The sequence below is a fragment of the Plectropomus leopardus genome, chromosome 6 (assembly GCF_026936395.1).
Source record: "Plectropomus leopardus strain MGB_pleo_1.0 chromosome 6, ASM2693639v1, whole genome shotgun sequence".
In the NCBI taxonomy this organism is placed as follows: domain Eukaryota; kingdom Metazoa; phylum Chordata; class Actinopteri; order Perciformes; family Serranidae; genus Plectropomus; species Plectropomus leopardus.
The window spans coordinates 32,686,237-32,709,729 of NC_142181.1; the positions used below are offsets into that span (position 1 = coordinate 32,686,237).

Below are 23,493 nucleotides of genomic sequence, written 5' to 3' on the forward strand. Positions count from 1 at the left end.
GATTTTAGGACATTTCTCGGATTTTAGGGCGTTTCAAGGATGTTAGGACATCAGGGGTTTAGTTAGGACCTCTCTCAGAGGGTGCGGGGGTCCTCTACTGGCACTTTTTTTTAATAAACAAGCTCTATTTTGATGCTCTTTATGCACTTTGGCACCCACAAAAACAATTCCCTTTGTAAATCACTTGTTTTTTCATTTTTTTCGTGAATTAAAAAATGGTTGGCTGGCACCCTATCGGGGCCTAGATTTGGCCCGCGGACCGTAGATTAATATCACTGACATAAACTGAGACAACCTACAAAAGCAAACTAACAAAAAAACCAATTCACCAATTAGACCAAGTTTGCTTAATATGTGTATGTTGATTTGATTGGACAAAAGGGAGGTAGACTTTAGGGCGTGCTGTCGTGACGTAAGCAACAGGTGGGTTGGAGCCCCTCGCGGACGCCTCGTGCCTGCAGTTCTCCTCCCCTCAGCCAGCCGGTGAGCGCGTGCTGGTACCGTGCATCCCCGTGTCTTCAGTCACACAGGCAGCAAGACACGGTGCTCGAGCGGGGCTACACTGCTGCGCGAGACAGTACTGCAGCACACACGGCTCGTGCCTCAGAGCGTATTTTTCAAGCTTAACGTTAATTAAAAAAAATAAAAATAATAATAAAGAAGAAAGAAAGACGGATAAAAAGACAGAGACCGAGAAACGGACAGCCGAGCTGCTAACAAACGTCCTTAAGGTAAGTAAATGTCAATTTATTTTGTACAAGATGATTGTTACTTGTGTTTAAGCGACCTTTACATTGTAAATATCAGTTTGCGATGAGCAGACTCTTCGCTTTAATGTGAAATTCAGTCACTTTTGACACAGACAGCGTCTCCGTATCGCGTCGCCACTTGAGGTTAAAGCCAGTTGAACGATAACGCGCTGATTAGGGACAAAACAGGATTTGTTATCCTCCTCCCTCTGGCGCATCTGTTTAACGTTCTGTCTTTTCTGTCTTGTCACATTTAGCATTTTTCACGGAAATATTGTCAGCTGTTGTCAAAGTCTCTTTAGAGCTGCGACTTCATACTGGTTTTTATGTTTTATCGTGATTTAAGTTGCTGTCAGTTAACGTTTTTTGCGCAAACTACTGAGAAGTGTTTAGTTTCAAATCGCAGAGTCAAAGCACAAATTGTTTAACGTTTCACAGTGACTAATGAGTTTTAATTGTTCTTTGTTCGTTATTTGAATTGACGTGTAAGATTAGATTCAGGTTTAGTTCTCACATGCAATGAACTTGCCTTGGTGTTTTGACGCATAAAGAGAAGGGATAAACACAAGCAGATTACTGCAATAGTCAAACAAAAACAAATTAGAAAAATGACAATAAAATATGACAAAATAGTGCACTGTGTACAATTGATCAGTTTTTAAAGGTCCAGTGTGTGGGATTTATGGGGACATATTGGCAGAAATGGAATATAATACAAGAAGTAGCCTATTTTTTCTTAAGTGTGTTATCACCTGAGAATATGGATAGTGTTTTTGTTACCTAAGAATGAACCATTTAAATCTGCACAGGGAGCAGATCCTTTTCTACAAAATCTAACATGATTCACAGTCATTTTCCTGAAACCCTTTTATTCAGTGTTTTTACATGTTTTGTTTACTGGGTTCATTTGTTTTGCAGAGGAAGAGACTTTTGTGGATAGTTCGGCTCCTGGTTAAAAACCCCTGAATGGGGATTCTGCATCTGGATTTGAAGTTATCAGAGAAAAAAGGTGAGCATTACCAGCAGCCCATCAGCAATGAGCCAAACAGGGTGCGAGAAACACTGATTAACTAAATCCCCCTAAACCTTACACACTGGACCATTAAAATGAAGGATAATTACTGTTTTATCAGGATTGCCATTGCAAAACGTATTTATTTCTCTGTTTTGTAATGACTATCAGCTGCTTATTGAGATCATTTTTTCTCTTCTTCTCATAAGTGACAGAGGCTACAGTGATGTCTAATGTTGTCCCATAGTGTTAATTATTCTGTCAGTGTTGGGCTCAAACTGCGTTTCTTCTGCAGATGGTTGATTTAGTGACATTGTTGTGATTGATTGCTTCTGTTTGCCTCAACTGGGAATCATGTTTCTGACCGGCTGCCTTATTGTTATCCGGTAGATCTGTACAAATCAATACACGACTACACACTGACAGAATTTCTGCTGTTACTCAATGAGGATAGTTAGTGGTCTGAGTCACGTGGCAGGACATCAGAGATATTTATGCATCTATCACAGAGCCAAGGTCAGTCCATAGACCTACAGCTGTGAAAGAAATAATAGATGTGGAAGACGCTTTATGTTCTTGTTCTTATCACCATGGGGAGTGGATATCAAGTGAAAAATTGCTAGAAATTTAAAAAAATTGCTAGGAAGTCTCTGCTTGACATCAGGACAGATGCTCAAAGTAATATTGTACGCTTGTGTGTGTATCTATCCAAGACAGTTTCTTTACTCACAGTCTTAGAGTAATTTAATCACATTGACCAACTTATAATACACCACCAGACATCATTAGGCATTTCTTCGGCTCTATGTTTACTGAATTGATACCTCATTACACAACAGACAAGTAGGAATGCACTGATTGTGATATTCTGGGCCGATCCTAATTTTTTTTGTGTGTGTGTGTGTGTGTGTGTGTGTTTGTTTTTGCGGTTATTTATTCCCTCACTGAAACAAATTTTCAGGTAAAATTACTGTAAACTCCTGGCAGCTGTAGTTGCCAGCATTCTCTATTTTACTACTACTGTTACTGTAATTTACCTTACCCTGTATATTACCATTATATTTATCTCAGTATTCTGCATTCTGTCACTCCATTAGGCCAACTTCTGGTAACACAGCCTACAGCAGCAATTTGTTACAGTTACAGTGTTTTGTGTAAGGAAAACAAAGAAATCTTCATTATGAAAAAAAAGAATTGTTATAAAATCCTTAAGTCCTTCATAACACTGTCTTTGAATGAGAACAAATTCAATTATGAAAATGTATGAAACAACCTTTAATATAACCTTTCACAGCCTTTTTACTGACATGCTGCTGCTGTGATAAAATAACATAGCTTCTGTTCCATTGACGTGTATTACTTCTTGCATGTAAAATTGACATTTTGACATTATGGCTTTGGCATATAGCTAGAGTTAATAGTCAAACTCATTCAAGGCCGATATTGACTCTGCTAGTTGTACATGACTATTTTAACATTTTGGCAAAAGGCAACATTTTGGCAAACTGCAGCAATATACCACTCACCATGGAACAAACATGAGTGGAACAACATCAATATGATATGAATATACTGCTTTTCCAACACAAACACTCACACACACACACACACACACACACACACACACACACACACACACCTGGAGCAGACGTCATGTTAACTCACGCACAGATGTGCAGGTGTGCATGATGCAACAGCTCCTCTGGCGCTCTGCAGCCTCCTGACTGACACTAAAGCTCTTTACATCTCGTCACAGAGACTAGTGTTCACTTTCTGCCAAGCATCCCTGTGTTTCTGTGTGACATCAGTGCTGCTCCGTCATTTAAGGTCACAGCCTAGCAGCCAGTTGTATGCAGAGATCTTGACGTTTTGTCCTCTTAAAGACACAATCAGTAATCTGGAAACACTCACAATTGAAAACAGAAGCTGTAACGCTGTTTTTTTAAATTGTCCTTGTATCCTCAGAAATTAACCATTGGGGCTGCGCAGTATGTCATGTTGTTGTCTTCATTGCAATGTCAACTTGTGCAATAAACACATGCCAAAATGACTATGATATGGCACTAAGGGATTTTTTAAATTACTTGAAAGAGAATATCAGTAAAAAAAAGTTGCACAACATTTTTGCATCACATATTTTTCTCAAACCACGCAACATGAGTCATCTCTGACATTGCTCTTAAAGTCTCTCACCTTCATGGTTTTCCCAGAGGAAGGCGACAAGAGTTGCTCCTGAATGAAAAATGTGTATGCAGTGATGCAGTGGAGGAAAAAAGGCAGATGTTTGGACTGACAGCATCAGGTTTGAATTGTGAGCTCCTTGACTGATGATTTAAATGTTCAGTGTTTAACTGAGTCTTTGCTAGACTGACGGAAAATCTGCTCTTTTGTTAAATAAAAGAAATCTAATATGTGCTGGATCAGTTTTTATGTTGAGAGCAGTGGCTGGAGGGATTAAATTTTTGGGTTATCTATCCTTCCCACCCTCGTTAATGTGATATCGCAACAATGCCTTGAGGAAGCTTTTTTTAAAAACTGTCCACATGGTCTCAAAAATGAACTTATCAGAATTTGGTGGTTAGAGGTCATTGTGACCTCAAAAAAGACAAAGCGTATTTTCTGCTGTAACTGAAGTAGTCATACGCTAATTATGACAAAATGTCAGACAAATGTTTAAGAGGATAAAATGTTGAAGTGATGACATTTTATATCCAAAGGTCAACTTCACGGACACTAATCTTGGGTACTTAACCTGAAACTGTGCTGATTGTATAGATCTCCTGTACTGCTGTGGGTAAGATGTGTGTGAAGAATTTATGTTTTAGAATATGTAGCTTCTCTGCAGCAACATCCATATCTGAAGCATTGTTGGCTGTCATGGCTACATATGAGTCTGGACAGGCATGGATGTAAACCTAGAATTGACTGGTTGGTGGAGGCATAGAACTGCAAGGAGGTAATTCTAGTTGAAACTCAGGCCACGTTTAGTTGAGAACAGCCCCACTAAAAACAGAAAAGTTTGTCCTTTGCATTTTTAAAGAAATCCATGTGCATATGATAACACTGTGAAAACGATACTAATGTACATGGATCTGTAAGAACAACTGAAAACGTTGTAGTATGGATGCCAGCAGTTGGCAGTGTAGCTTTATAATGAAACACCATAGAAGAACACCATGCGCCTGCGCATAAAGGCGTTATTCAACAAAGCGATGAGTACAAACAAACAAGAAGGCGCTGGCGAATGCACGCACGAGAATCAACAGCTTTGTCTGAACGGACGATGAAGTGGGATTGTTACTTTGAGTGTTGCTGGATTATAAAGTAGTAGTAGATAGTCTGAAACGTAATGCACATGTGCAAAGTGCAGCTGTGATGTCACCATTCTCACAGGGATCCAAGCATTGCCAGTTTATATGGCAACAGATGGGGTGCTATTTTAAAAAAATGATACTTTGGAACCTGCATTAAGAGGTCTGCGTTTTCAGGCCCCGAAAACACAGTTGTCGTGTGAACATTTCATACAGGAACCATTGCCGTGTAAATAGCCCCTCAGCTTTGTTGCTTTTAAAGTAAAAATATTTCTGGAGCAACAACCAGCACTGTTTCCATGTTGTTGTTTGGCTAAACAGTTACGCATTTTTGGTTTTATAGCTGACGGCAAGAGGCCGCAGCAGAGTCTTTAGACTACATGCACAATGATTGCGAATCCCTGTATGACAAACTGTCTGTGTTAGCGCTGATGCTCTTTCTCTTCTTTGTTTACTCCTTAAAAGTGAAAAGCTTCTAGAAAGATACATTTGTAATGTCTAGCTTGGATGTTTGTTGCTTTTGGAAATATTGCAATAACCATAATGTCATCATAGTTGAGACAAGAGCAATCAGCCTCAGGTGGGCTTCTGACCCTCACATTTGCCACTCAGCAGCTTGAATTGATTGTGTTGCCTGATGGCACCACAAACTTCTGACTTGTCTAAGGAATCAAATCGATCAGCCAACTCTGACCTTTCGCTACTTGACACGTCTACAAAGGTTTAGTAGGAGTGTATGTGTTTTTTATGATTGTTTTTCTCACTGGAAAATTAGCACAAAACAATGCAAAGTCGAAGAAGATTTTGTTGCAGTTTAGTTGAAATTGAAAGCTCTCAGAATCAGAATTCGCCTGTTAATTGTTTGTAAAAGGTGCTTTCCGAGTCATATTTTAACTTCCTGTACAAGTTAATTAAGTTGGTTTTATTACTGTGAATGAGTATTCCCACTGGCCGACAGAAATCCCAGTCTAGCAGTAAAAAGCAATTAAATCATCTTCTGATATGGGTTATTTCCTTCTCACCAAGTCTGTTCAGACACTGTGATGATGACAACATGTAATGAGCAGTTTCATGAATAAATCAATATGTTTGTGTGCTTATCATTAATCTGCCATGACTCATTAACAATCGGTGCTTGTTCATAGTGTGTGAGTGTGCTGTCTGGTTTGTGCTCAGATAGAGAAAAAGAGATGCCAGAAGAGGACAAGCTGTTCATTATTGAATGATCCTGACTGGACTGTGAAAAAAAAAAAAAGGTATATATTTGTTGGAAGTTGTGATTTTTAGTCGGATTTCAAAGGCAAATGTTGCTTTTACAGAGAGAAAGTAGATGCTAAACCAAATTAGTGCATGGCAGGTTGTCAGTAATGCTGTTTAGGTGTACAGTATGTTGAGATCAGTGGTGGAAATTAAGTACAATTTGAGGAACTTTTCTGTAACTTCTGTATTTTTTATTTTCTGCAACTTTCTACTTCTTTTTTTTGATAAACAAGTTACTAATTATGTTAGGGATTTAGATTAATGAGTACAGTATAGAATGAAGGAAAACATTATGATACATAATAATAAGTCAATTTAAAGCTTAATTGATCTCAGGGGGAATTTCACAAGCTACTCAGAAGTACAGAAAATAATTACCAGCTGCAGCATTACAATCACAATGCATCAGTACTTATAATCCAGTAATGTAATATATATTTCCCTGTGATGGGCCACTTTGCATATTGAGTACATTTCCTTTTGGTACTTAAAAAGTTTTGAGTGCAGGACTTTTACTTGTGACAGAATATTTCTACACCATGGTTTTACTACTTTTATTTCACTGCTGTAAAGATGGTCTATACAGTAGAGAGACACAAATACTTTTGAAAAGGGTGCTGCATAAACAGAAAAACAGAGGGAAAAGACTGTGTGCAATATCATGGCAACTTTACTATTGGATAAAAGTATCAGAATCAGAATCAGAAAATCTTTATTGTCTGTCATAACAGAAAATTGTCTTGAATAGTATGTGGTGGTTGTTGTTGAGGAAGTATTGTCTTGCTACATGTCCACTTTAATGGACATAAATCTTATAATAAGAGGTTAAGTTTGTTGTACAGATTTGGTTGAGATATTCTGTTAGTGCTTTTTAGTTTAAAATTGAGTTTGCATCATTGTTTTAAAAGTAATTATCACCATTTTGTACACAAAGAATGACTTTACAATAAAATGTTCACATGAGCACATGCCTGTGGTGTTGGTGGCGTTATCTATGGTGTGATGTGTTTGGACAGCGAGTTACCAGCAGAGAGCTGATTGGTCTGAATACAGAGGGCTGCATTGTTTTATGCGTACTGTCTCCCCTGATCTCCATCTGTCTAATATCTATTAATCTATATCTTTCTCTGTTTTGCCTTCATGTTGTCTGCACAATCAGTCGCAATATTTTTTCTCCTCAAATGCTATGTTTTGCTGCATCATCTCTCACACTGAACACACACACACACACACACACACACACACTGAGACACACTTGCAGTGTACAGGCAGCCTCCAGCTTTGTGTATTCAGCTCTGTGATTGCTTTTTTTCGTCACCGCCGGCCGTCTCCTTGCTTTACCCAGGCAGTCTGGGACCAATCACATTCAGCTCTAGCATGTGCTGCTGGGTATCTCATTGGGTTATTTACTTCCAGAGTCATTTCACATGAAATACAATAAAACTGATGAGCTGGCTTGCATTTATTTATCCAGAGTGTCAATTTGCATTTTGGTGAGAATAATTTCTCTAGAATTACTAATTGCAGCTATTTGGCTATTTACATACATCCCTACAGCCCATTCTTATTGATCCCATTGCATGCTGTAATTGGTTAGTAATAAGGCTATTCAAAGGAGGCTGGGACACGCTCTTTGACCCTATGGGAGCTGAGGGGTGTGACACATGTGCAGTGTAACACATGTATTTTCAGCACTGTCAGTTGTAACATAAAGGAATTATGGCCACTCAGGTGCTCTGTGGGTGCACCCGGCCTGTAAAAACTTTTTGAAATACAGTCAAATTGATGGTGGTCGATATAAAATAGAAAATTTTCATATAAAAAGCTTTTGTTTTTGATCTTTTGTTAAGGATCTTTTCAGTAATTGCACAGTTGTAATTCTCACCCATGTTTTATCTAAATAAATTTTGGACTGTGCACGCCTCAGTGAAACGAATTAATCTTTTTCATGTTCTATGATAATCCACCAGCTGAGTCTTGGGAAAGTGCAGATCAGATTTCACTGTGCATGTGTTGTACCCAAATGATATGATGAAATATGATGCGGTGATTTCACCTATTTTAACCTCCTTGGTTGGTACTCATCACGTCGACACATCAAGGTCGCAAGTGGTTAGGATCAGGGCAGTGAGGTCACAGATAGGGATATGGCTGGGCAAAATAAGGATCTTTAGTGAGATATTAGGTTATATCGTCTTAGATATTGGATATTGATATATTGTGATATGGAATAAATTGTGTTTTTCCCTGATATTAAAGGTTGCATGACAGGAAAGTCATTTTCCTTAACTTTATCAGACAGTTCTACTTGTTTTAATACTTGTCTTTACCCATTTAGTCATTATGTATATGTATGAGTATTAGTAAAAAATGGAATTGTGTAAATAATTTTTCACAGTACCAATAGTCATTCATACAAAATTGTCACATCAAAGAGGGAATTTGTAAAAATTTTGCAGTTCTAGCATTAATGACATGCTTTTGAGGAGATTTAAAACCTTCAAGATATTTATCGGGCTAGCGTTTGTCTACATTGTTTATTGTTTATTGGAGATTGAAGTGGCACATTTTTGAGAAAAATCACACATATATTGTCAGATAGTCAGGTGACGTAGGATAAGGAGCGACACAATACATAAGGGCAATAAGACATGGTGGATGAACGGATCAAGCACAGCACTTTCAAGCAGGAGAGTTTGATTGGTGTGTGAGTTAATGTTGGCTTGTTATTTTTATACTTAGATGACTTATTTTCAGTTTTTAGGATGTATAAAGCTGCTGAATGCACACTGTGGAATAGAAGAATAGCTGGATAGACACGTTCATGTTCATACACCCGAGTGCAAATAGCATCTGCCTTATTTAACCCCCATAGTTCCATTAAGATGATCCCTGTTTTAAACAATATATTTAAAATGTTTTAGACATTCACATATTGTTTTCTCAGCACTGACCTGCTGCACATTCATATGTCTACCACTCATACCCAAGGGGACCATTAAAGTTTAATCTAATCTGGTGCATAATCACATCCTAAAACCACAGTCGTGCGGCTCTACAGAAGCAGATGGGATTAAGTGCCTGGTTTCAAGGGCACTCCACAAACTCTCTGTGGACTCAAACCAGTAACAAGCTGCTACTGTCACTGTTGGAGGAAATGCTGGTTTGCAAGCAGAAGTTGTAAAAGTGCCAGTTAGCTGATTAAGCGTGGCGTGTTTATCAGACGTTTACCGTCAGACCACTGCCAAGTTAAACTTGTTTGTTCGATTTACCTTTTGTTGTTGTTTTTCCTTCTTGTCCTGAGATGACTGCAGCGGGAGTGAGATAAGCACACCACTGTAGATATAGATGTTTTTTATAATATTATTCACAAACAGACACAGAGGGGTCGGCATTTGAACACACATAACTGAAGACACGTTGTCATTGTCAGTTACTGTAATTTATTCCACTTGGACCAATTACATTAAATAGACACAAAGCTCTTTCCATCACACACACATACAGCTTATCTGCTTTCAAGCATAATCAGTTTTTTTGTGTGTGTTTGGGAAAAAATAAAACTTTTAATAACTTTGTTAAACCTGGAGGAGAACTGAAATGTAAACAGGTTTTTAGACTTTAGTCTTTAGTTTAGACCTGCTTCGACAGTAGAACTGAATATTCGACTGTTCCCTCCTTTTTTTTGTCATTGTTTAGAGTTTTATCAGGATTAAGCGGGATGTTAATGGCAAAGTGCAACAGCATTTTTTTGCTGATAATAGATATCAAACAAAAGCCCGGGACAAGATCATGTTGAGTTGCCACTTCTAATCAGAGGGCAGAAGCTAATTGTACCCCGAACAGGAAAAGCTTCTCCATGGGTCTGGGTCTGCAGCTCCCTGTACCAGAGAGCAACGTGAAAGCAAGAAACGACCACTCTGTAGCTAAATCTGACCAAAATATCTCACTGAGTGACAAAAGTTAAATGAAATAAAAATAACTGCTTGACTTGAACAATTTCAGTCGATTTAGCGTTTTCCGACTGATTTGATTTGTATCTTAGACTTTCAAGGGGCAGCCCTAATACTTTCAGTGGCCAGATTTGTTAGTACACCTGTACGATTTATTGCAATAAAACACAACAGCTCTGTCATAAATTTTCATCTTTCTATAATGATTAAAATGTGTGAAGTCAATTATATGTTTAGCATCAACATCATAGTTAAAGGTAGTTCTGTACTGGACTACATTATATCCAGTTTACTGATAGCATCACCTCTCAATGTAATGCGATCTAACACATCACTGTCACTAACTATGACCTCAGTGCTTCACGCTCATTTAGGGTGTGGACTTGTATTATTGCCATGGATATGAATTAGGTGCAGCCCCATATTTTTTTAGCTTATTACCTTTTTGGTGTATCTGAACTAAGAACTGTCATGCCAAGTTACCCGCTAACTGTGACCAATGACAATCTCTAAATTACTTTTAATACAGAAGAAAACATGAGATTTGAAGCTGTTTGGTGCATCTTTTTTCTATGTTTTCTAAGCTGTGAGGTTTCTTTCCCTGGTTTCATAAGAAGAAGGACATGTCGGTGTTGAAATATTGTGGCTCTCCATTGGCCTCTCAGCTCCCTGGTTGCTGTAGGAGAACAGTCCATGTAAAGAGGTGATATATTTTCACCTGTACTCAGCCCTGTTGAGTTATAATTTAATTCTTGGCGGGGACACAAGGCAGTCGGTAATCCTGTCAGATGTAATGGAGCTGAGCAGCCAAGTGAAACATGACAGATTGCTAACCTGTTCTCTACCCACCTGCCTCAGTGCCCCACATCACCCAGAGATGAAGATGTAAGACAGCTACAGCTCTGATGTTTTGATGGTGCATTTATGGCGACCGCTGTGTTTAGACAAGGGCTGCATAATGAATCAATATATTATATTTGACAAAATTGCAATATGACAATATCCTTTACCCTTATCAAAAATCACAGTAGCTGCAGTTTTTTTGACAAAGGTAAAATGTGTCACAACATACTATTATAAATAAAGCATTGTGCTGCCACAGCAATGCCTTGGCCAACAAATCATATTCCAGACACAAGGCAGCATGCTTGTTTGGTACAGGCTCCAGCAAAATCACATCATTTTTAGTATATTTTATTTGTATAAAAATGTAGAGTAACAATTATCATTCCCACTAAAATTGTAATTCTTATTGCAGTCACAATATCTGTCAAAATTAATCGCAATATAATTTCTTTGTCTATGTCTATCACATAAAAGAAACAATATTCATTAAACTTATCATTTTAGCAATAATGTTAATGACAATGAAATGAGTCCTAGCTCAATCAACTTATACTTTAGCCTACACTTTAAGTAAATAACAAGACAGAATCTCCTGAATAAAATTAAGTTGAATGTGTCTCTTTTAGAAAAAGTGTAACCATAGCTTTGAGCAGCCACTTTTTATTTTATTTTATTTGCATCTTTTTCTACATTCCTTGGTAGCAGTTGCTCCATGCTGTCAGCTCTCACAGGACTCTCTGAAGCTGTTGTTCTGTCTAACAAACTGTCTGTGCAAAGTAAACAATTGATTTGTTTGGCTTGATTGAGTGAAACTATTATCAACTCGATTAGCTGCACCCACAGTCTGTAGCCTCAAACACCAGAAAAAAACAGCGCTCTGTGAAGATTATTCTTTATTGTCATAAATTTACCAGAAATTGATAAGTGGTCCAGATAGAGCTGTCAGTCAGTTTTGGTGTGGATTTTATTCTGCCATTTGGTGATGTTTGCTTTAGAAGAAAAACCAGGAAGCCTTGATTTTTTTTTTAGATTAAATCTTGAAATACTGTCTGATCAGCCTGCTGTCGATGCATTGCAGTTTATGAACTGCTGAGTGGCCTGTCTGAAGCCAGAAATCGGTTTCTAATGTTAAAATATAAGCTGGCACGTAGGATCAAATTTCAAAAACTCAAAAAAAAGAAAAACACTAATGGAAATTCTTTCCAGACTGACTCAAAGTAGAGATAAATCAGGTCCAGTGAAAGGCTGAAAGCTTCCTCTACTTCCTGATGAATTCTCCTTCACTGCTGCAGTCTAAAGGTTTGGTAAGCTGCATTAGGTAATGTACCAGGAGTCTCAGTGCTGTGTTTTACCTGAGGTAACCTTTAACCTGACTGGAACCACATGTAATCAGACTTACAGAGGACTCTGTAGGGATGCTGTTAAGATCGGATAAACCCGCCTGTACAAGCAGAGCATACAGTTTTATTCTATGAGGGAGTTTCTGTGTAGAGTTTCTGCTGTCCTGATGTCATTGAGGAGTTTGTTCCACTGTTGTGGATCCAGGACAGCAACCAGTCATGACTTTGTTGAGATGTAGCTGGGTCGTTCATTTTCTCGCGGGGAATACCAAGCTGATTGGCTGTAGCAGAGTGTAGTAGATGGGCTGGGGTGTACGATTTGACCATGTCCTGGATGTAGGATGGATCTGAGTGATTCCCAGCACGACAGGCAAGTACCTTTTATATTGGATTTTAGCAGCCACTGATAGCCAGTGCACATGGGCAGAAAATGGCCTCCTGCGCACAGTCTTTGTAGTTCATATGCATTTTTTCGTGGTTATGTGTCTCTTTGGGGTAATTTTTTGTTAATCTGTGATTTTTTTTCCCTCCTCTGTAGTTATTTTGTGACTCTTTACAGTTCATTTGCATTTCCTTTTGGTCTTTTTTGGGCCTCTTTTGGTCATTTTGAGTCTTTCTGTTCAGTACATGTTAATTTGAGTGACATTTTGCAGGCAGGTGTTTCCATTAGTCATATTTCATAATCACTATTTCAATTTATGCAATTTGAGGGTTAGTGGAAACCCATGTACTGTTGACGTAATACCTGTGCAAAGGGCTGTAATGAAATCTGAACACAAGTGGTCAGCTGGAGATGCATGATAGACACAGGTATGAATGGCGATGTGTCTTATCTGTCCACTTGTATTTGGATTACCAAAACAAATGCTAATACTAGGTTTTACAGGCTTTAGCTCCGAGAAGGGTCAAGAAAAAACAAATAAAAAAGTCCGCCCCTCATCAACAAACAGTCCCTAAATGTTCTGCTACTGATCCTGAAAAACAAGGACAGGTTGTTTCTCACGACTGCTCCAGTTTCCAGAAACCCTGTTCTACTTTTCCAAAAGGACGGATTGTTTAGAAAGTATTCAGTGAACAAAGTGTGCCTTTTCTCCTCTGCTGAGACCAGGGACTATTTAGGTCGAATGCAAAACAGGAATTAATCATTATGGGCTCCTACACTCAGTAAATCAACCAATCAATCTAGCAATCAATTTATCTATCATGTTAGGTTAACATAACAGACTTTTTACTGGAACAGGCTTAAAATCAGAGATTTCTAACAGTTCTCACAATGTTATATATGCATCATCCAGAATACAGCAGCCCTGCAGTTTTGATCAGATCACCTTAGACGCATGTTGAGGTCTGAACAGGGTGACTGTTTTCCTTGAGCCTCCATAAGTGACTGGGGGAAAATGTACGACCCTCCCTCTACCATAAATACAGCAATAATTTCTGTTTTTATACGTAGTGTCTGGCTTTGACAAATGATGTATTTAAAATTTTAAGTCCCCCCCAAGTGCTTAAAAGATTATTTGAAGTGCCTCCTCCATTTTAACCCCCCAGTCCCTTGGTGCTATGTTGCACCCTGTAAAAAAACTTGCAAATGTTATCAACTAGTGATTGTTTTGCAGTCTGTCCATTGTTGTGGTCTGAATATCGACACTCATCCAATTCCTCCACATTACAGTTGAAGTGCAGCCTGACAGGCACTTGAGATGTTTTCAAGGTCATCTTGACGACCATGTTTCTTTGTTTACTGTTTGTGCATCAGAGCGTGTGCCTGTGTTTGTGTGTATGCGTGTGTGTGTGTGTCTGTACCTCAGGTTATTGAGTTCTTGTACAGAGATGCATACAGAAAGAGGCCCATATGCCAGTGTTTCTCCTGTTTGTTGTCTGTTTCCCTGTCGGTGTGATGTACCAGAGGACATCCCACACGGGGATCAGAGCAGTGCTGCCTGTCTGACTCTGTGTCAAACACTGACTTACCTGCGTCATGTTGCTCCCATGGTGCTCGGTGCTTCAGTGGTTACAGCTGTTGGCTCACACCTTCCTGGGGCTCTGCATTATGTGTCTTGCTTTTCTATGTACAGGGCTTAACAATAATGATTGCCAGATTGCCACAGTACAAATAAAATCCCATGTTAGGCCAGTAGATAGCAAGTTATTTGCCCAATTGGGCAAGTGGTAAAAAAAAAAAAAAAATTAAACAGAGCTGATGATTGCAGTAGGTAAGGGATGAACCATTTGGCTTCTCTCTCTCATCTCTATTGAGAGTTGCACCTGCACAGTACCGATCAGACAGTTGTGAAAAAATGGCAGCAGGTAAAAATGAAGTTTGTGAGCTAAAATTGAAGTTAGCTTTTCCATTATGCTTGAAACAGGAGTTCATTAGCTGGCGTTAAAAGACGTGAGTGAAACCCCAACTATGTATTGTGCAGTTTGCCTGAAGTTTTAAGAGAGAGGTGATTAGGCAAATGCACATTAAGATAAAATTAAAATTGGTAAAATTTGAAACTTTTATATCCATTGATGAATTTAAGCCATCATAAAGAGTGTGGTGATGGAGGCATTTAGTTGTTGTTTTCTTGCGAGGCCACTGTCTTCTTTTTTATTGGGATATTTTTGTATATTGTGTTTTAAATGTTGAATTTTAAATATGTTTTTTTTGCAAGGCTGCTACCTTGACCAGGTCTCTTGAAAAATAGATTTTTGATCTCAATAGGACGTCCTGCTAAAATAAAGGTAAAATAAAATAATTTCTGCAACGTCACTGGAGTGCTATAAGTAAAGTCAACTGCATCTTGCCTGCTTGTTGTCATTTAATAACCTCTAATTAATCAAATAATTTGTATTGGGGAAGGTAAAAATTGACTTTTCAAAATCTACCTGCCTGACCAAGCAAATGTGAACCATGTAAATATGATAGTTGGTCTGTTTTAGTGATTTTATGCAGTATGACTTTGGTGCTTCATATTATAGCAGAGTCAGATCGCCTCATCTGGAATAAAGACTGCCACCTTTAACTTTAAAATACATGATTTTGATAATGTGTCAGGAGTGTAGCAGATTATAATAAATTATTGATCACATTGTAGGTTTACTTACTTTTTTTGCCAGAGAAGTATGCTGCAATTTTGGGAGTAAGAAAAAATTCAGACTTAGAAGTTTGGAGAAGTAGAGGCGAGTGGCTCAGTTAGTCACAGTCATAGACTATGAAATACAGATCACGTGGGAATGTGTGAGAAAAACTCACAATGGGCAGAAGAGCACAAGCAGAGCTGCCAGTTTAACACCAGTCTAAAGTTGTTTTTAACCACAGATATTGACCAGTTTCTTGGAAGGACATCTGTCAGGGTCTTTCCAGCACAGTGTTTGCTCCTGCTTAGGCCTTAAAGCTCACAAGTGAAGACTTGTTAATGGTTACAACAGCAGTTTGTTCAGTGGTCAAGTTTTCATTCACCAGATCATCAATACCACACTGCTGCATCATTATATCATGAAACACTGTCACATAATCAGAAATAGAAATAAGTGACACCTTTATTGGACAGTAACAAGTTTAATCTTGTCAGTGCGTAATGGGTTAGGCTGTGGCCCCCATCACTGTGAATAACAAAAAGTTGGTCTTCTTTCTTGTTGTCCTTTCAGTAGAGGTCAGAGGTCACTGTGAAATTAAGGACACAAGTATACACATACTATATAAGATACAGAGGTACTGTACTTTAGGAGAAGCTGGCCAGTTTACAGACTTGTGGTTGTCTTTTGGTATAAATTTATAGTTTTTGCTGACCATGCAACATTTTCATGACCATTACTGTTTTGCTGTTGTTTATTAACTTACAGTGTACCCTTTAAATATACACACGTATGAATAGAAAAGTGTGTTTGTTGACAGATAACCTTTGCTGACTTTGGCTCTCTCTGTAAGAGCTGGCTGAACAAAGTGTTGCTGTCTGGTCCTGTAGTTTGATGTCAAGCTGCTCAGGTACTGGCCAGTGTCCAAAGGCTGCTCTGAAGGAAGAGGGACACTGACAGATGGAGAGAGGATGGAGGAACAACTGAGGTTAAGACAATTAGCTGAGAGACAAAGTGAAACAGTGAAGTTGTGAAAATAGCAAGAGGGATGGAAAGAGAATGAAAGTCAAGATGCAAACAGACTGAGGGATTAAAGAGAGGATTTTTTTTTAAAGCTTTAGCATCTTTTACACTTTCTCATGTTTGGCAGGTTATTCCTTTCCTTTCTCACTTCCTCTCTGTGCTATTTTTGTCACTTCGTAGACTGCAGGGGTTTTCAAATTTTCTCATCCTAAATTAAAAAAAACACTCTCCTTTCACCTCAGGAGCTCAGAATGTCCTTAAAGTGTGTCACTGCTCTCTTCATGTCACCACCTTCAATGCATCTGACCTACTTTGAGTCCAGACTCATAGTTTATAAATCAGTGAAAGTGGAGATGTTCACTAGTATTGACAGGAAAAAAAGAAATGCTCTTATCAGATGTCAGAAATGGAGGTGGGTTGAGAGACACTTTGTGAAACACATTTTGGTTCTGTTGTATAAGCCTTTTAGAGAGAAACTGACTGCAGGATGAAGGGAGACATTTACAACAGCTACCACCATTTATCGCCACACACAATGGAGACAAAGAACCTGGCTTACATTACTGTCAGAGCAGATATACATAAATACATAATTTCAGAAGCTCCTTTTGTCCAGCTGTCAGTAATCAGCTCGTAGTTATCATTTTTAAATATAGTCAAAACTCAGAACAAACATGTAATTGCTGCTAAGATTTGTCTCTGATTCGTAGTGCCGCCACTCTGGCAACTGTAATAACAGAAAACACTTTTTTCAACAAGCATTGCACTTGGTGGATTTCTGTCATTTGTAGCTGCAATTGCAGCATTCCGCCAATGTTGCAGTGATATCATAATCAGCACGGTGCAACAGGAAAGGCACTGCCATAATTGTCAAAGAGTAGGAAAACAGCTGTTCAGTGATAGTTATTAAATCGCCAGATGGAGTTTGTAAATGTCGTTGCAAAGCGTTTGTGAGCACTGTTTCATGCACCTCTGTGTGTGTCTGAATGCCATCCTGTACTGAGACCACAGTGTTTACAATGTCTTTTTTCAATAAATATTTTTTCACTTTGTCCATACAGAAGTTCAGACATCTGTAAAACATGTTCTTTTCAATACATGACAAGATGACCTCTACATTGTGTTGTTAAATAATGTTAAATAATCTATATAAATAATATAAAAAAGAAAAGGCTCTCTTATAAAGGTGTCTTGTAAAAGTGTGTGAGAGAGGATTACTTAAAATACAATATTTAAAAAAAAAATCTGAATGCTTCAAAAACAGGAGACCTACATTTGTGTAAATTATATTGTGCCAGCAGTTTTTTCGTTTGTTTTTTTACAAGATATCAGCATGTAAGTTCTTGGTCTCAAAGGGTTTCTTTAACAGATGATATGTTCTGCTAGTTCAGCATACTTAAGACACAGATATTACTGGGGTCATAGAAAATTGCAGATGACCATTTAATTTCCAGGAATTAACATTATAGACACCACTGACTGTCCACGCAACAATTTGGCCACAATTTACAAATAATTATCTTTTTTTCAATCATATGATTATTAGAACTTCCAAATACATTGTTAGAAAAATTGTTTATGTGAGCCAGTTGAAGCCTCGGTACACATGATCAGGATGGTACCACTTCAGCCTAATTATGAGCCAGAAACAGCCTAATCTGGCCGTTAAAGACTGGTTCTATGTTAGATAACATGGTCTATAAACTTTGACAAAACAACAACAAAAAATGTTGAGATTAAATCAGGTAAACAAGTCTCTCTCAGGTCAGATGTCCCATCATGATATGCTCTACCTATGAAATGGTCAGAAGAGGCACAGAGAAGATGTGTGTAACTTGGATGGAAGTTGGAAAAAATATTATAAAAATAAATAAAAATGAAGACTAAAAAAATAATTTATTCGCTATTTTTAAATTGCTAATTTTACAAAATGATCAGAGATTAAATTATTACTTGATGTAATTGCAAATGAACTGGCTGGAGTGTTGATAACTGATTAATTGTTTTAGTCATTTATGATGCAAATGTTAGAGAGTGTGTTAGGGACACTGTAAAAAGAGAATACTCTGCATGTCACCCTGCAGAAATGTGTGGTTTTACTGCATAACAGCTTTCATGACTCCTGATGGTAATTTCTCACTCAGTCTTCCTTTTTTTTATTACTCCATCTGGCTCTTTCTCATTTACCCCTCCTTCCTTCATCCTTTTCATAGCAGTAATAATCACAGATCTGATGTCACAGTTGCCATGGCAGCCAAATGATGACTCAGCTGCTTGAATTGGCCTTGTCTTAGGGTGGCTGACTTCAGTCACAGACTTCACACCACTAAACTGTGCTGGATGGATTAGATAGGCTACAGATAGGATATGACTTACGTAGCATATAGTAGATACAATGAGTCACGGTTTTAGTGGTAATGGTCATTTTTGCCTTTAATTTGTTACCTTCCTTTTCCAATTTTTAGAGCGAAGAGAGAAAATAATTGATAATTAAAAAAAGTAAAGGTTATCATTCGGTAGAGCTCTACTGCAAAAAACTTCCTATACCTCTACATGTGAGAAAACCTGGTTTCTAACTGCATGCTGCTCATGGTGGCCTAACTACATAATATTCTTATGATCTGTTTAAAATTGATTTGGGTAGATAATAATTGTAAAGTGTTTTTTTGATGACAATGGCCGCAAGCCAAAATGGGTTTGTTCTACATGCTACAACAGTTTCATATATTCAGACCAGAACTGAGAGTTTATACAGAACACATTTTTAATGATTGCCGTCATACCTTCAAAAAAGTTAATACTTTTTCTTCAAAAAATGATTTGTTTTCTTTTTGCTTTCTTCAAGCTTTACCATTAACACTACCACAACATCAACAGCAGCAGTGAGGTTTAATAGTTATATAACAGTTTTACATCCTCTGCTCCACTGAACCAAATACCTCAGACACACGACAATCAACAGCCGGTAAAGCAGGTCAATCAATCAATGACCCAATAAATCTAATCCCTCAGTGTAACAGCCCCCATTTGCTAAATGTGCAACTAAATCCCAAATTCTTAATTTTTGCAAAGTTTTTTATTTAAAAAAAAAAATTAATTGTAAAATGAAATATGGACGCAAGCGGCAATTTCTGGGTTCACAGCCAGCATGAACTGTTAGAAATTAAAAGCTTCAAAGATAAAATCTTTAAGATAAAATCTATCTTAAAGATAACTCTGCCGGCCACGCTCCTTCTGGCAACACTGTCACCCATTATCAGTTAATCTTAGAAACATTTTGGCCTTTCCAAATTCCATTGAATTTTTGGGCCATAATTACAGTACAACCATGAGGCCAATTGGGGTCATATTTCTCGAGCAGCACTTGCACAAAACTTCCTATCAGTGGTAGAAAAAATGATTGTGTCTACAATGAACCATCTCACAAGAATTTGTAAAAACATTTTTAAAGAGAATAAATTAATTTACACAGAAACAATGGGGTTTCAACCCTTTAAGCTTGAACCCCTAATTATGGCTGCAAGTGATTATAACAATGTTGCTTGTTTTGTCCTAGTCAGTCAGACAGTCCCAAACCCAAAAATCTTCACTTTACAATGATATATAAACAGAGCAAATATCAAATCCTCACATTTAAGAAGCTGGGAAAAGATAGTTTGTTCACCTTTGCTTGATAAGTGATTAAAAACAATAAATCGATTATCAAAATGGTTGCCAACAATTAATTGATTAATTGTTTCAGCTGTAAAATGACCTCAGATCAGAGAGTAGTAAATCCATTGAGCCTCCTCGTTCCTGTCGTTCTATACTAAAGGTGTTCTTGATGTGTTAACGACCCAGATAGGTGGCCTAAATCCGTTTACTGTAAATCCATGACACATTTTAACTGTGTGCCTGAGTTAGGAACAAAAAGGTCAGCTTAACGGCTGAACACACACACTCTTCAGTCTAAAAACGTTATTCATAATAGAGAACTGATTAAGTCATAAGATTCGGGACTTATGATTACAGAACAGGGAGTCTGATTAGTAGTATTGGTGGAAGTGTTGGGGTTAGCTAAGTGTTTTTGCAACATAGATGTTAATGAATCTGTGTGTGTGTGTGCAACCATCATAAATCATCTGAGCAGATGCAAGTTGTATAGAATTACACAACTTGTGAAGAACAGTTATATCAAATATAGGTCAGTGTATATTTCTGAGAGAGTATCTTCAGGGTTAGTTTGAGCAGGCCCCACACACACACACACACACACACACATGCACACACACACGCACACACATTGTCCTGCTGAATCTAGTTTTCCTATAAATACCTTTTAAATTGATTCAAACTTTCTTCTCCCCCTCTAGGTGAAGCTGGTGTGCTGTGCTGTCCTGCCTTTTTTCATCCATCCTCTCTCTCTTCCGAGCCTTCTCCATCCTCCTCTCTCCCCCCCTCTTCCCCTCTCTCTCTCTCTCTCTCTCGCTCTCTCTCTCTCTGTCTGTCTCTGTGATGCCGGGCTGTGGGTGAGTGTATGCCCGTGACCAGACTGAAGCTGGGGAAGCTAAAGGTGGTGCGGCGGCAGCTGCTGCAAAGGTACAGCACAAAGCACACCACCATCACCACAGGCTGTCAAAAAAACCTCAGTAGCATCATCTCTTATCAAACTTTGTCCAGGTTTCTCAGGATGATATACAAACTTTGCCATTTGCTCTTTTTCATTAAGAACTGTTTGTTCTGTTGTTTGACAGTCTGCCAGTCTGTCAGTCTGTCTTCACACAGTGCTTCTGTACAGAGGTAGCCTGAAAGCATCATTCAGAGAGGGGCATGTAATTTAAAATTATTTTTGTGACAAATTTCCATGACTTTGTATGTTTTGGTATGAGATCTGTTAGTCTCAGAGTTTAAGGAATTTCTGTATTTTATTAACAGGGACCAGATACAGAATGGAACCTGCTATCAGAGGTGACATTTTGCACTAAAGGTTCACAGTAATCACAATTTATTTAGTTTCTACACTTAGCCTGATAAGAATAGTGTGGACAGTTGTTTCCAGAATACCTAATCTTCAAAATCTCTAAAATTTGATTTTTTTAAAAGTTATCTTTGGATGTAAGATAGGTTTAAATAAAACTTTAGCTATCTTTAGGAAAATTATTACACAGGAGTTGCAAAGTGGAAAGTGTGCATATGAAAATTTTCTACAACAAGGTGCAACAGGGTCATGTTTCTCTATGTCTTTTAAGAAATGTTTAAAAAAAATATTGTTTTGTGTTTTTTCAATCTGAATTCTCCACTCAGTCGACTAATGTTCACTTCATTGGTTTATTTCTTTTGGACTGTACCAGGTATGAACACCAGCCGTTTGTCTCCTGCCTGGCCGGCCTTTATGGTTGCCAATGGAGACGATACCAAAGAGCCCGAGCGCAGCCAGGAGAGTGCTGCTGCAGCAAGGTACACACACACACACACACACACACACACACACACACACAAACAGCACTGTCTAAAAGTGAGTTGAGTTTGATTAGTTTGCTGATTGTGCAGTGAGTATTGATTCGCAAGACAGTTTTCGTCTGTCCAGCCTGCTGACTTCAACAGTCCGTTACTGCTCTTCTCTGAAAAATGTAAGCACATATATACCCTGTCAGCTTGTTGCAAAATATACTGCTTCCATATACACTTAGTAATATGATTGACTTCCTCTATCTCTGCCAGATTGTGCAGCATCAGGGAGTTGCTATTTTGTCTCAAGTAATGATTACGAATCCCGTTAGGACGGGAAAACATTTTTTTCCCAAGAATACTGGAGCGAAGGGTTAAAGAACTAAAAGTAGTTCTTTGTGGGAAAGATTGGTAAGACAAAACCTGACACATGACTTCTGTGTGTGTGTGTGTGTGTGTGTGTGTGTGTGTATTACAGGTGGAGTGTGGCAGTTTTGGCCTCCTGATCCTCACCTTCTTCCTGAGTTCTTTATTCCTCTATTTCTGGAGTGAAGCTCAGAATGACTACATCGACTTTGACTGGTGGGTCACACACAGCACATACTGTTTGTACATGTTGGCAAGTGCAAACACACACACACTCAGTTTGGGGGTAGTGTGATTTCTGTTATGATTTAGAGGGAAATTGTTGTCATCATGATGGGTTAGTGAAGGGCCAACCCATCATTCAAACTTGATTCACAACACAAAGAGCACTGCATGTGATCGTTGTTTTTTTGTGTCTCTTCAGGTTTAACTTTGGGACTCTGGGCTTCTGGTTTCCCTGGTCTCTGGTCCTGCTAGTCATTGCTGCTGCTCTCTTCACATACATCGCCCTGCTACTGGTATGATACAATTTCAGCCTGTCTAATTTGAGCACTTGCACATGAATTAAATCAATGAAAATCAAATGAATCAACACAAAACAACACATATCTCCAGTGTCATTTTTATATTGAACAATGCCAGTTCAAATCCCTGGATGTGTGGACAGGCCTTTACAGCTACTGTAGTGTTTCATTAGTAGAACTTTCTCAGACAGAATCTGCGTTTTATTAGCCTGTCGACCCTCTGTCACTGTGACATTTAGCGGGGTTATCCACTTGCCTGAGGTGAAAGATATGATATAAAACATATTGTGTGATTAAGAACAATGTACAATATAAATTGATGTAGAAAGCTGCATCGATTAAGGACCTTTGCACACTTTTAAGTCCGACCCATGTACTTGTTACCTTGCAGGGGCACAACAGTAAAGCCCCTTTCCCATTGTGCCAAAAACCCTCTAATACCCACTATCATCTGACTTTTGTATTTAATGGGAAAAGTTACAATGCAAGGAGCATTCACTCCTGGGTAAAATGACTTTGCAGTAGTCATTGGTATGTCTCAGCTCCTTCTCCAGTCTGCAGTGATGGAAATATGACACCCATGTGGATGCAGACCTCTGTCGCACAGTTTCTCCTTTTCCAC

At 38.4% G+C, this 23,493-nt stretch overlaps 1 protein-coding gene across 2 annotated transcripts in view; it reads left to right on the forward strand.

The window, feature by feature from the left end:
• The first annotated feature begins 443 nt into the window (after window positions 1–443).
• gdpd4a (glycerophosphodiester phosphodiesterase domain containing 4a) overlaps window positions 444–23,493 on the forward strand; it is a 43,497-nt gene continuing 20,447 nt past the window's right edge. Inside the window, exons 1-6 of one of the 2 annotated variants that reach the window (XM_088079280.1) lie at window positions 444–731; window positions 1,668–1,758; window positions 20,907–21,132; window positions 21,885–21,990; window positions 22,460–22,563; window positions 22,772–22,865. In XM_088079280.1, coding sequence (XP_087935406.1) covers window positions 21,071–21,132; window positions 21,885–21,990; window positions 22,460–22,563; window positions 22,772–22,865 — 366 coding nt within the window. In that variant the 5' untranslated portion in view covers window positions 444–731; window positions 1,668–1,758; window positions 20,907–21,070. The remainder of the gene's footprint in view (window positions 732–1,667; window positions 1,759–20,906; window positions 21,133–21,884; window positions 21,991–22,459; window positions 22,564–22,771; window positions 22,866–23,493) is intronic. The other variant, XM_088079279.1, reaches the window with a different exon arrangement.